The following is a 12,717-nucleotide window of genomic DNA, read 5'->3' on the forward strand; positions in this document are numbered from 1 at the left end:
TGGCAAGGTTCCCACCCCATCAGGGAAATCAGGGATTTTTTTACGGTTTCTCCAGTCAGGGATTGCCTCAAATCCGGGGAAAATGCCTCAATTGAGGGCAAAATCAGGGAATTTTGATCGGCCCAAAAGTCGAAAGCACGATAGTCATTCAAACTCTGTTATATTTTGTTGTATATTAAAACAGCATTCATTGAATGACATGTTATGGTGTTTTTTTTTAGTGTAGCCTCTTTTACTACAATACAAGTATAGGCCTACTGGTACATTATACATGCATAACTAAAAAAATAATAATACATGTAATTTACTGCAAACTTAGAAAACATGAGAAACTGGGAATGGGTTTAAATAATTCGGGAATTTTTTAACTTCATCAGAGAAAAATCAGGGATTTTTGTTTTTTTGAAAACTTGGGAACCATGATTGGGTAATTAAGCCAGCGTTAACTATCTACAGTAGATCGTATACACAGAGGTGCATGGATAAATAAATAATATCGTATTTTTTTCCACCTCTATATTATAGCGTTATTTTACAGAAAAATAGCAAATTTGATTGTTTTTCACCAAAACCTTCAAAAATCCCCTGAAACAGACAAAAAAAATCACCAAAGTTTGTTTAATCCCCATATTTTTTTCGTCCCCACAGGCTTTCGAAAATCCCCATATTTTCAAAATTCAGTTGGGGACGAAATAAACGTCACTCTAACCAGGTCCATGCTCTAACTGTACTCCAATATCGAGGGGCGCGCGAGTGAAGATTCGAAGCCGGCGCGCGGAAAGTAACTTAAAAATTTCACAAAAAATTTGAAAACAAGTCACCATGCAGACTTTACAAATTAGACCAAATGGCATGTAGACGAAATGAATGTTAGACTATCTGGAAATTAGACCAAGTGGAAATTGGCCAAAATGGAAATTAGACCAACTGCACATTAGACCAACTAAATAATGGACCAAGTGAGGATTAGACCAACTGCACATTGGACCAACTGCAATATAGACCAAGTGAGAATTAGACCAACTGGTATTAGACCAACTAGTATTAGACCATCCGACTATTAGAAGAACTGGTATTAGACCAAATGCAATTAGACCAAGTGACAATAAAATACATTAGACGAAATGGCAATTAGACCAAATAAAAATTAGACCAAGTGACGATTAGCCCAAATGGGCATTAGACCAAGTGGCTATTAGACCAAGTGGTCATTAGACCAATTGGCTATTAGACCAAGTGGTCATTAGACCAAAAGAGAATTGGACTAAGTGGGTTTAGCCCGAATAATGTTAGCCCATCTGATGATTAGACCAAATGATAATAGACCATCCGTCAGTAACGCTTTCTTTTGTTGTGATTGGCGGCTGCTTTTAACTATAGATATGTAGCTAGTAGAATTGTATTTTTGTGAAAATATCAATTTTTATATTTCTAACAAATATCTTTAAAAAAATGCCAAAACATATTTAATTTCCTATGTATTTTATCGTTTTTTATTCTCATGTATTTCCTTGATTTTTAGAACCTTGGTATTCAATAAATCAATTTAAATCAACAAAAATTAAAATAATCATTCATTTATGATTTTTGGTTAAAAGCACAATTTGTATTGACTTTGTACACGGAATCACGTTTTTGAGCAATTTTGGGTGTCAAGTGACATGCACTTACAAAATGTTGCGTAATTTCGGAACAGCCTACCCGGGCGCCGCAAAATTTGGCCTCAAAAGATGCGGCAAGGCTTGAAAGTAAAATGTCAGTGAGCGGCGCGGTCAAAAACTTTCGCACGGCGGCGTAGTGATTAAATTCGTCGAGGGGGGGGGGTGATTTTTAAAGTATTTATCGAACCAAACCCACGCAACGCGAGCTGCTGGCCGAAAGGGGCAAATACCCGACCCCGATAAACAAGAAATATAGATCGCAAGTGAGCGGCATACAACATGACCTCCATGGCGCAACCACATTTCTTTCCTCCCTTTTTCAGCATAAAAAGAATCAATCCATATAAGCAACAAACTAACTTAAAATACATATATATCAGGAGTGTGAAATACACGAAACTTGCTAAATATCCAATTAATCGCACCAGACCTTCAGTCATAGAATGGTTTGATTTATTTATTTTAACATTCCAATTACAAAAGTATATACAAGTGTAATCATTTTTTCTCAGCATAACATAAAAATAAGCAAATAACATAATGAATAAAATATGCATATATACATTTTTACAATCTAATTGAAATATATTTATACCTGATAAATTTCATTTTTTTTAATTATTAAAACAAATAGCAGAAAATAATATATATTTACATATCTCGACATAATACATTTTGAAACGTGGGAGACCTCCATCTTCAGCTTAGAGCTTGAAATTGATAAAGGCCTCGAAAGGAAAGGGATAAGTTGACTTGATAATTCAAAGTCAACAACTAGTCCTGATTGACATTGTGCAAATTTCCTGTAGAAAAAATTATGACACTGATTGATTTCCATAGAGTTACGATTGTTTGGATTAACTCTTTGTAAGACGGGGCCCTGGATTTTAGCTTTTTCAGATTTTATATGACGATCCCAGTAGGCATTATGACATGTATGATTTGCGTACTCTTATTCCGAAGACGCAAGTCATGAATGTTCATATTGGGGTCCGGAACTAGTGGGAAAAATAATTTCGCGATCCGCTAGAGTACTTCACTTGATCACTCTAACCTACAACGACGTAATTTGATTGAGATAATGTCAGCGAGTTTGTATACTAGACTTTACCGGTCAATAGGTTTCTACCAAATATTTTAGGTACAGCCATGAAGATGAAGGTTAATATGTCAACAATTGCAAGAATCTTGAAGGTCGCATCATATGACGATAAACAGTCGGCAATCAATCCTGTACACAATGAGAAGAAAGAGAGAAAATTGATACAACATTGGTATATGAAAATAAGGTAGATGCTTTAGGGAAGTAGGGCCTATGGTGGCGATTTTATGTTATTGGGTGGGGGAGGTGGGGAGAGCAAGCTAAGTTTACTGCCTATGTCCATTTCAAGGTGACAATCAAATTTAGTTTCTGCCTCACCCACCCTCATTTGAATCCACCCCTTACCAAACATTTTATATATAATAATAATATTATAAGTCTGAATCAGTCCCTTACCAAACATTTTATATATATTTGCGTTTGGAGACTGAGCGCGTAACAGCGGCTCTTTCCTCCTCTGCACTCTTTCCTGTTTTACTGTTTATTTTGATTGTGTTTTAATTCTCTACCACCGACATTAAGAAATATTACCCAGCTTGAGAAATTCAAAGTTCAATTAAAAACCCACCTCTTTCAGAATGTTTGATTTAGTCAATCGCGCATAGAGACCTGTAGGTGTTATGCGTTTTTAAGAAATGTACTATTATTATTATTATTATTATAATATCAGGTCATACCTGCTGAGAAGCCACCCAGGAAAGCACCAAAGCCAGAAACAAAATACAAAACTCCGATGATCAACGGAACGTTTTCGTTTGAAACAGTGCTCTTTATAACAAGTGGTCCTAGAACGGCCCTTCCCGCGATTGAAAGACCACTGAAGTATGACATCATAAGCGAAACGAAGTAATAAGGTAGGAAGCCATCACATGCCAAGGCAGCAACGTTAATAACCGACAATATTAGGTACATGTTGGTAGGATCAAAGAGCCTGTTGGTTAAAACACCGGATGATATCCTTCCAGAAAGATTCCCGATAGCCGCACTTAAGGCTATGAAAACTGTGTTTCGTTCTGACGTTCTTTGGAGTGCTTTTGGTAAAAGGAAAGCATGCCAGCCGGTGTAAATGAACTCTAGCATGCAATAAGAGAGAATGACAAAAGCTAAAAGCGGCTTCGAGTAAAACTCCGTGCTTCTCCACCACTCTACTAATCTTCTCGTTAAACCATTACTTTGAAGGTTACTGCACTTTGTGGATCGTTCATCATCATCATCGTCGTCGTCGTAGTCATCGATCGGTGTTATTTTAAGGTAACTGCGCGTGAGATCTTGCTTCGTTTGAGAACACTGATGAGCGTCGCCGTTCTCAGAATCATCAATATCCAACCTTGGTAATGAGTCTTGATCGAATCTATCTTCTGAACCATGGAATCTTTGATTGAGTCCCATCTCTGACGTACTGTCCGATTGACTTCTTCCATCACCACCATCGTATTGTGCATGGTCTCTTGGATCCATAGATGCCTTGATGGTCATACCACATGGTATTAGATGCGTGGTAAGTGCGCCGATGAATAGTAGAACGTCCCGCCAACTGTAGACATCAATCAGCGCTGTGGCTAGGAGAGGTACTAGGATCATACCGACTGGGTATCCACACGTCGATATGGAGTACAGAAGCTTGAAGTTTTCACCAGCAAGTCTGTTTAACTCCTTTAAGCAAGTCATCCACATAATGCTGGCTCCGATTCCTGTAAATATATACAAGCTTATTATTTTCATAAGACCAAGCAACATCCAATTAACTAATAAATTAATGGGATACACTTTACCACATTTTAATGACCATATACAACACTCCAACGTCTTAGGACTTATTGTAACCATTGTAATTTTATTTTTCCCATAATGATTTTTTGTTTTCTCTAAATCATATTTTCTATGTGGGCAGTGGCGTACCGTGGGTCAAGGCATGGGGGCACCAGCAAATTTTTTGGTCACATGGTGGCCGCGCGAAGCGCGCTCAATTGCGAGGTTGGCTATACTGACCTGATAGAGACATTTAAAGGACTGTGCCATTAAACGGATATGTATCTCACGTATTAAATCATGCGAAGTGCGAGCTGAAAATGTTTGATATTCAGTCCTTAAAAAGAGACATTATAAGCAAATTTTCTAAATCATGATACCGACCTGTCTCACTAAACAAATAATGCGAGCGCGAAGCGCGAGCTGAAATTTGTGTATATATTGACCCCAGCCATGCCAACTAAGGACATTTTAAGGATTATTTTGGGGGAATTCATGAAAAGCATACATTTCTTACCATATTTATCTAATGCGAGCGCCAAGCGCTTGCTGATTTTCTTAAAATTACACCTGAAGACACGAAGCACTTTTAGTCGTCATTGTAAACATGATCTCACTAATCAAATATTGCAAGCGCGAAGTAAGATCTGATTTTTTTTTTAATTCAGACCAGAAGAGGGGCATTCTAAGGTTTGTTTGTAGGAATTCACTAACCGAATGATGCAAGCGCAAAGCGCGAGCTGATTTTTTTTTATATTCAGACCAGAAAAGGGGACATTTTAAGGACTGTTTTTAGGAATCCATGAAGAACAGAATATATCACCAATCTAATGTGAACGTAAGCGCGGACAGGAAATGTTTTCTATTCAGACCTTAAAATGGGGCAATCACTTTAAGTAGTCATGAAATAGAAGAATTGTGTCACTATATAAAACAATATAATAACTCGAAGTGCGAGGAAATATATTTGGTGTATATTGTCTTGAATACGGAATATTCTATGGTACAACAGATAATGCGAGCACCAGGAATGATGAAGACATAGGCCCTGTTACAACCGATAATGTCGCACCAACGCATAATGTCGCAGCAACGCATAATGTCGCAGATTGCGACATTATGCCAAAAGCATCCGACGCATAATGTCGCAGTCAACGCATAATGTCGTAGTTTTTCTAACGCATAACGTCACATGTCGCAACGCATAATGTCGCAGCAAAGTGTCAACGCATAATGTCACATGTCGCAACGCATAATGTCGCAGCGGTATTTTCTTCAGGACTCGAGCTACAGATAAGATATAAAATATGCTTTCACTAAGTATTTTGAGACACGAGAAAGAGAATTTGGAAATCAGGATTACTCTTTGTATGGATATTTATCGGTTAATTGCCATTTCGTCTACTGCCTTTTTCCCCACTATCGCATGGTGTGATATCATTTCGTCTACCATTAGTTAGTCGACAACTATCAACATAGTCCAATAACCATTTCGTCTAATTACCATCTCGTCTAATAGCCAGTTGGTCTACTAGCCGTTTTGTTTATTATCATTTAGTCTAATTTGTATTTTTTTTCAATTGGTCCAATATCTACTTTGTCTACTCTCATTTCGCCCACGTTCCATTTGGTCTAACTTCAGTTGGTTCCCTATCACTTTGCCTAAACCCATTTCGGCTACCAATCATTAGGTATCGTTGCCATGGGTCCAATCATCAATAAGTCCAATCACCGGGATTTTCTTCAGGACTCGAGTTACATAACTACACAATTGACGGCAGCGCGAGCCGAGAAAAATAGATTTCGGATCTAGGAACAGGACACTCTTTTAATGTTTTGTAAATCGTAAAATGGATGGGTAACTAGGTATCTTCCTACATTAATGTTAATAATGCGAGCAGAAGTTTTTTGATATTCTAATCTGAAACTGGATAATTCAAGCACGTTATAAATATATAGCACAAGCTGCGTATCTCAATAAACTTGGGTGCTGAGTGCGCGTTTTTTTTTAGATTTAGACCTCGAATTTAGGCATTTTGAATACATGTTTTAATCATTTCATTTTATTTCCGTTTCACAATGTGGTATGTAATGAACATATCATAAAAATAAAGAATATAACAAAACATAACATCTTATAAAACATAATAAGGCCTATACATTTGATAAACACAATTAATAACATTAAGCTGCCTGAAATGATTTTTTTTTGTATTTTAGAGTAAAACGGAGGGGCTGCCGAAAATAAGCAATACTTGTATGTGAGGCCAGCCCCAAAACTTAGTTTCATTACTTAATTTTACACAAATGCATAAATAAAACTTCGTTATAGTAAAACAATAATAGTAATAATTATCGATGTACACTTTGCAAAGAAAATCGGAACTGAAAAAGCATAAAAATATAAAGCGAGAGCGAAGCGCGAGCTAAAAATACTTCATATTCCAGTCCGAAAAGGGGTAAATTTAAGCACTTTTTCAAGCACTATGCATGAAAATTCTGAAGTGGATGTGGATGCGAGCGCAAAGCGCGAGCGAAATTTTAGCCTATATAGTACATGGTGATTTTTTTTACCTGGTTGCTAAGAAAGCATGAATGCTTGTAAGCAAGCAACCAGAGAACCGACGGCTTAAGGTCCTCTCCAAGGGACCTGGTAGGCATAATGACTATTATGCCTTACCAAGGGACACTAACGCACCAATTAGGAATCAAATGCATGTCACCGGAATCAGAAACCCCCGTTTTACCGACTGAGCTATCGCGCCTCTTTTGAGACATGAAATATTTTTTTTTATTTTCCAAGTCTTCACCTCACCCTATTTTATTCACTCTCCTGTCTCCTCTTATTTTTTCTCATTTTCCCTCCTCTCTTTCCCCGTTTTTCTCTTTTCTTTCGTTCCCCTTCCTTTCTTATGCGGGGGGGGGGCGGGGGAGCCGGGCCTTTCCCTGGATCCGCCTTTGCCCTGTCGGCGGATGGTAAAGGGTTTTTTGGCGCTCGCGAGCTGATGTAAACCACAAATCAGGAGTAGTACTGCAACAAGTCGGCAATGATACATAGAGTCTAGTGCCAGTAGACCATTATGGTTATAAGATGAAATGAATATGCCTATTGGACGAAATGATGATTGGACGAGATGGTGATTGGACCTATTGGTGATTGGACCCATGGCAACGATACCAAATGATTGTTAGCCGAAATGGGTTTAGACAAAGTGATAGCGAACCAACTGAAGTCAGACCAAATGGAACATGGACGAAATGAGAGTAGACCAAGTGGTTATTAGACCAATTGGCTATTAGACCAAAAGATAATAGACGTGGTGATATTGGACAAAGGGGATATTGGACCAATTGAAAAAAATACAATTAGACTAAATGATAATAAACAAAACGGCTAGTAGACCAACTGGCTATTAGACGAGATGGTAATTAGACGAAATGGTTATTGGACTATGTTGATAGTTGTTGACTAACTAATGGTAGACGAAATGATATCACACCATGCGATAGTGGGGAAAAAGGCAGTAGACGAAATGGCAATTAACCGATAAATATCCATACAATGAGTAATCCTGATTTCCAAATCACTTAATTCTCTTTCTCGTGTCTCAAAATACTTAGTGAAAGCATATGTTATATCTTATCTGTAACTCGAGTCCTGAAGAAAATACCGCTGCGACATTATGCGTTGCGACATGTGACATTATGCGTTGACACTTTGCTGCGACATTATGCGTTGCGACATGTGACGTTATGCGTTAGAAAAACTACGACATTATGCGTTGACTGCGACATTATGCGTCGGATGCTTTTGGCATAATGTCGCAATCTGCGACATTATGCGTTGCTGCGACATTATGCGTTAGTGCGACATTATCGGTTGTAACAGGCCCTAAGCAAATTATGTTTCATAAAGTTATGGAAAATATTACTTATGCATTAATATAATATATCTAATATGATATAACATAATTTAATATAATATACAATTATTTCTTCTTCCAGTTTCTTTTTGCCGCCAATGGGGGGGGGGGGTAGGCACGTGCCCCCACCCCCGTAGTTGCGCCATTGTATGTAGGCCTACTCCTGCTTTTTAACTTTCTGACATTATGTCAGCCATTAGATCGGATGCTGGAGCTCCTGATCAGGTGCTAGAGTTCCTAGCTCGAATTGGTTTATCATAGTGTACAGTTTCGTATTATTGGGCACATTGGCTTACAAGAAGATTTATTTAAAGGGATGGTCCAGGCTGGAGATATTTATATCTCAATAAATAGAGTAAAATTCACAAAGCAAAATCCTGAAAATTTGATCAAAATCGGATAACAAATAATAAAGTTATTGAATTTTAAAGATTGGCATTAATCTGGAGAAACAGTTCTTGGCATGTCTTCATAAATATTCATTAGGTGGGCTGATGATGTCATAATATCCCCACTTGTTCTTTTGTATTTTATTATATCATGGCGTAATTTCCTTCAGCAAGAAATTGATCCACAATGTGCTGCACTCAACCAAGTTGAGGTGAATGGGTACCGGTATGCTGTTTGCGCTATAAACGACTAGCTTAGCCGGGTAATATAGGAGCGCCTTGAGCACCTAACAAGGTGGATATGTGCGCAATATAAATACCCTATATTAAATGAAATTAGGTTTATTCAAAAATTTTCTACCAAGAACTAAAACAATTGGATCGAAAACTGATTAAGTGCATTAGTTTTTTATTGCCGCAACTTATTTCATCATAATAGAGACACATTATTTACACATGTATGAAAAATGAAACAATTATGATTTCATGTAATAACATAAGGAAAAGGAAAGTGGGGATATGACATCATCAGCCCACCTAATGAATATTCATGACGATGTGCATATAACTGTTTTCACATAATATTGATAAACTTTAAAATTCAATAACTTCTTTATTTGTTATCCGATTCTGATGAAATTTTCAGCATTTTGCTCTGTGAATTTTACTCTATTCATTTAGATATAAATATTTTCAGCCCGGACCATCCCTTTAAATCCTAATGTACATGTTTAGCTCCTGTGAGTCGTGTGGAGGGTCCTTGGATTGACAGTAAGGGAACGTGACGATACTGTCATCGAAGATTATAATGATTGATGACACACACAAAAAAAGTTTATATATATTATATATATAATTTCAGGACCTACCCATAAGAGCAAACAAGATGAATGCTACTGCGTTTGTTGTTACAAATGCCAAAAGTACAACGGCACAGGACTTCAGCATGGCGCCTATCAACAGAAACAACCTAGTTTGATTCCATCGGTTGTTGAGGACTCCAATTACTGGGGCTGAAGGAAAAATGAAAAGAAAGATTGTACGGGATAATGCTTTACCCACATCAGGATCTTTGAAGAGTACCAGTATAATGTATAGGTCTTTCTGTTATTCAACAGCTCTCCTGGTGACGGGAAGGTCGCCGATTTGCGTCCAGGAGCGCTTCAAAGTTTTTCGTAGGAGACTTAAATTGATGTTTTATCGCTCACTGATAATTTGTATATTTTACTTGTTGGCAAAATTACACTCTACAGTGTAAAGTTGCACTTTTTTTTTCTAATACATTGATCCAAGCTGAAGGCTGTCCTCTAAAACCATAATGTGTGGTCATCCAAAAAGGTTTATTTATTTATTCAGTCATTTATGAATTTATCTATCTTTCTATTTCTTTATCTATTTCTTTATCTATTTCTTTATTTATTTATTTACTTATTTATTCATTTATTCATTCATTCATTTTTTTAAATTTTTCAATGAATTAATAAATTGATCGCACGAGAAGTAGAGAGTTAGAGATTAAAATATCCTGAGCATCAGTACAAGTATATTCATAATAATTTCAATAAGGTACCGGTATTACATTGTAGATAAATAACGATTGATAACTGGTAGAATATGTAAACACAAAAAGCGGGTACGTAACCAAGATAAGCAACAAATTACTGGCATTGAGACATTTAACACTTAAATTGACAATTTGACTGCAAGAAATTACTTACGCGCTGGGAGGGGAACAGATATGCTTTCTTAAACGAAATCTCCAAGCTGAATAGCTGGTAAGAATGGGATCGTTACGGAGATTCAATGGCATACTGTCCCAAATTATAGAAAACTGGTAAAGAGTCGTTTTGGAAAGCAGGGGCGTCGACCCATTTAGGCCAAATCATGAATCAACACGGAGAGCGATCGTCAACATTTGGCGTCTGGCGAGTTATCAGATATGACAACTTTCCTTCATCTTGATTGGCTAAAAAGCACATGTTTATAATTGTTACTATGGTAACTGTCCGAAAAAAGAGACTTCTTTTGATAAAACTTTCGACAAGTTTTCGGTCAGATATAGTGCATTAAATCATTCGAAGTATTATAGACTTGAAAAAACAAGTCATTAGCCCATTGGTCAAAATAACCAGTGTGTTGTAACTGTTGTTGAATATTTTGTTCGACCAAAAAAAAATGGTAAAAATCAACCAATTTATTGGTTAGAATCTGCCAGAATTTTGTTTAATATTGTCCATTCACATATTGGTTACTTCGACAAATCAATTTTAAGAGCGTGCCTACTAGTCCTGTTAGGAAAAAAACCGAAATGATGAGTCCAATTTCTATACCCATTTTTGCAGAAGTTGTCTGAACTGATTTGGACGCATCAATGTCCATTACGCCAATGACCTCAACCGTTCCAATATGTAAACTTGATATAGGAAACATGGTCAAAACTATAAGCGATACATGCTTACGGACATGAGACATTCCATTTTGGATCACTCCACCCTCATACTTTAAGTGCTATGGTGTGTTTAGACCTACATATAATTTATAATGGAATTTTTTTCGCCACCCACATATTAAACATTTTGATTTCGTTATCTATGTATTAATTCTTTTATCGATTTTCACTGTGGCCTCAGGCACACATTGTGAGCATTGTCATATCCCGAATAAAGGTAGGCCTATATTGTTGGTAGGGGCCTTGGTAAAGGCAGCAACCACTATTATAGAATTGGCTATAGCCAATTCATAGTACTATATAAACCATATTGTAAATCCTTATGAACTGAGTCAAAATTGTGAATATCTTCCATCAGCTTATTTGATTCGTCAATTGGGAGGCAAAATCACGAATGAACATTCCAAAGGCGCTCTATTACACAAAGCAAACAAACACACCCACCCACACATAAACATACATATATATATATCTACATGTATGTATATAAAAATAGTCTGCTTCGGCATATGGAATAAAGTAATCACAAAAGGTTTAGTAAATGCCGTGGAAATAAAATCGTAAATTTTAAAAGAAATTAAGAAAAGAAATCTCAGACTAGCCAGGACAAATATACATGTACATGTGTACATGTACTATGCAAGACACAAAAGGGTACAGCACACATATATATACAGGCGCGGATCCAAGATTTCGTGGGGAGGGGGGCCCAAGTTTGACCTGATTTTTGGCGCCCATGTGTACTTTTCGAAAAATGGCGCCCCCTCCCTCCCGGCCAGGCTAACTTAAATGCCTTAAATGTATTTTGAATTATCTTATTACATAATCACATTAAAAAAAAGGCAATTAAAGACTACTTTTTTAACGTGTTCTTGAAAAAAAATAATCCATGAATATATAATGTAATATCAATGGGAGCGCGAAGCGCGAGCGATTGTGGGGGGTCTCAATTTGGGTTAACTTCTCACCAGAGTAGGCCCTACTAGAATATTGTGTGAACGGGAGCTATAGTTTCTTTACTAGTTGTTTAGAATAACCTTCAATAATATCAATGATAACCTCTTGGGAATAATGCAATCTCGAAGCAATCGACTCAATCTCCTCATCAGTGGCGAAGCTGTGATTTATTCAGCAGGGTTGCACGGGGGGGGGGGGGCGCTTGTTGAACTTTTGTAGAGGGCACCAAGAAAAAAATAAAAATAAAATGGGGGGGGGTAGAAGTTAAAGAAATTCCGAAATTTTATTCTTAAAAACACATTGACGTATCTCACAAGGCCTAAATAAATAATGATAACGCGAAGCGCGATATATTTGACATAATATTTGGAAAATAATATTATATTTTTTTTTTGGGGGGGGGGCAAAACGCCCATATCCTAACAGTCATTTCCTAGCTTTACTTTATAAACAACATTAATGTGCAATAATCTCATAAGCCCTATGC

The 12,717-nt window shown here is 37.1% G+C and overlaps 1 protein-coding gene across 1 annotated transcript; it reads right to left on the minus strand.

Annotated features, from left to right (window-relative positions):
• Positions 1 to 2,761: 2,761 nt before the first annotated feature.
• LOC135155803 (uncharacterized) lies at positions 2,762 to 11,203 on the minus strand. Its single transcript, XM_064106054.1, has 4 exons — positions 11,130 to 11,203; positions 9,694 to 9,854; positions 3,441 to 4,454; positions 2,762 to 2,892 (listed from the first exon to the last, which is right to left on the minus strand). The coding sequence occupies exons 1-4, from the start codon at positions 11,201 to 11,203 to the stop codon at positions 2,762 to 2,764; spliced, it is 1,380 nt and encodes a 459-aa protein (XP_063962124.1).
• Positions 11,204 to 12,717: the final 1,514 nt, after the last annotated feature.

This window comes from Lytechinus pictus, chromosome 10 (genome assembly GCF_037042905.1).
Source record: "Lytechinus pictus isolate F3 Inbred chromosome 10, Lp3.0, whole genome shotgun sequence".
Classification (NCBI taxonomy): domain Eukaryota; kingdom Metazoa; phylum Echinodermata; class Echinoidea; order Temnopleuroida; family Toxopneustidae; genus Lytechinus; species Lytechinus pictus.

What these genes read in the sequence shown, in the direction of transcription:
- LOC135155803 (XM_064106054.1), bottom strand. Translation starts at nt 11,203, where the DNA reads ATGGACATTGATGCGTCCAAATCAGTTCAGACAACTTCTGCAAAAATG. An exon ending in GAAATTGGACTCATCATTTC is followed by an intron (nt 9,855 to 11,129) that starts GGTTTTTTTCCT and finishes TACAATCTTTCT; the next exon opens with TTTCATTTTTCCTTCAGCCC. An exon ending in CCTGGGTGGCTTCTCAGCAG is followed by an intron (nt 2,893 to 3,440) that starts GTATGACCTGAT and finishes CATTGTGTACAG; the next exon opens with GATTGATTGCCGACTGTTTA.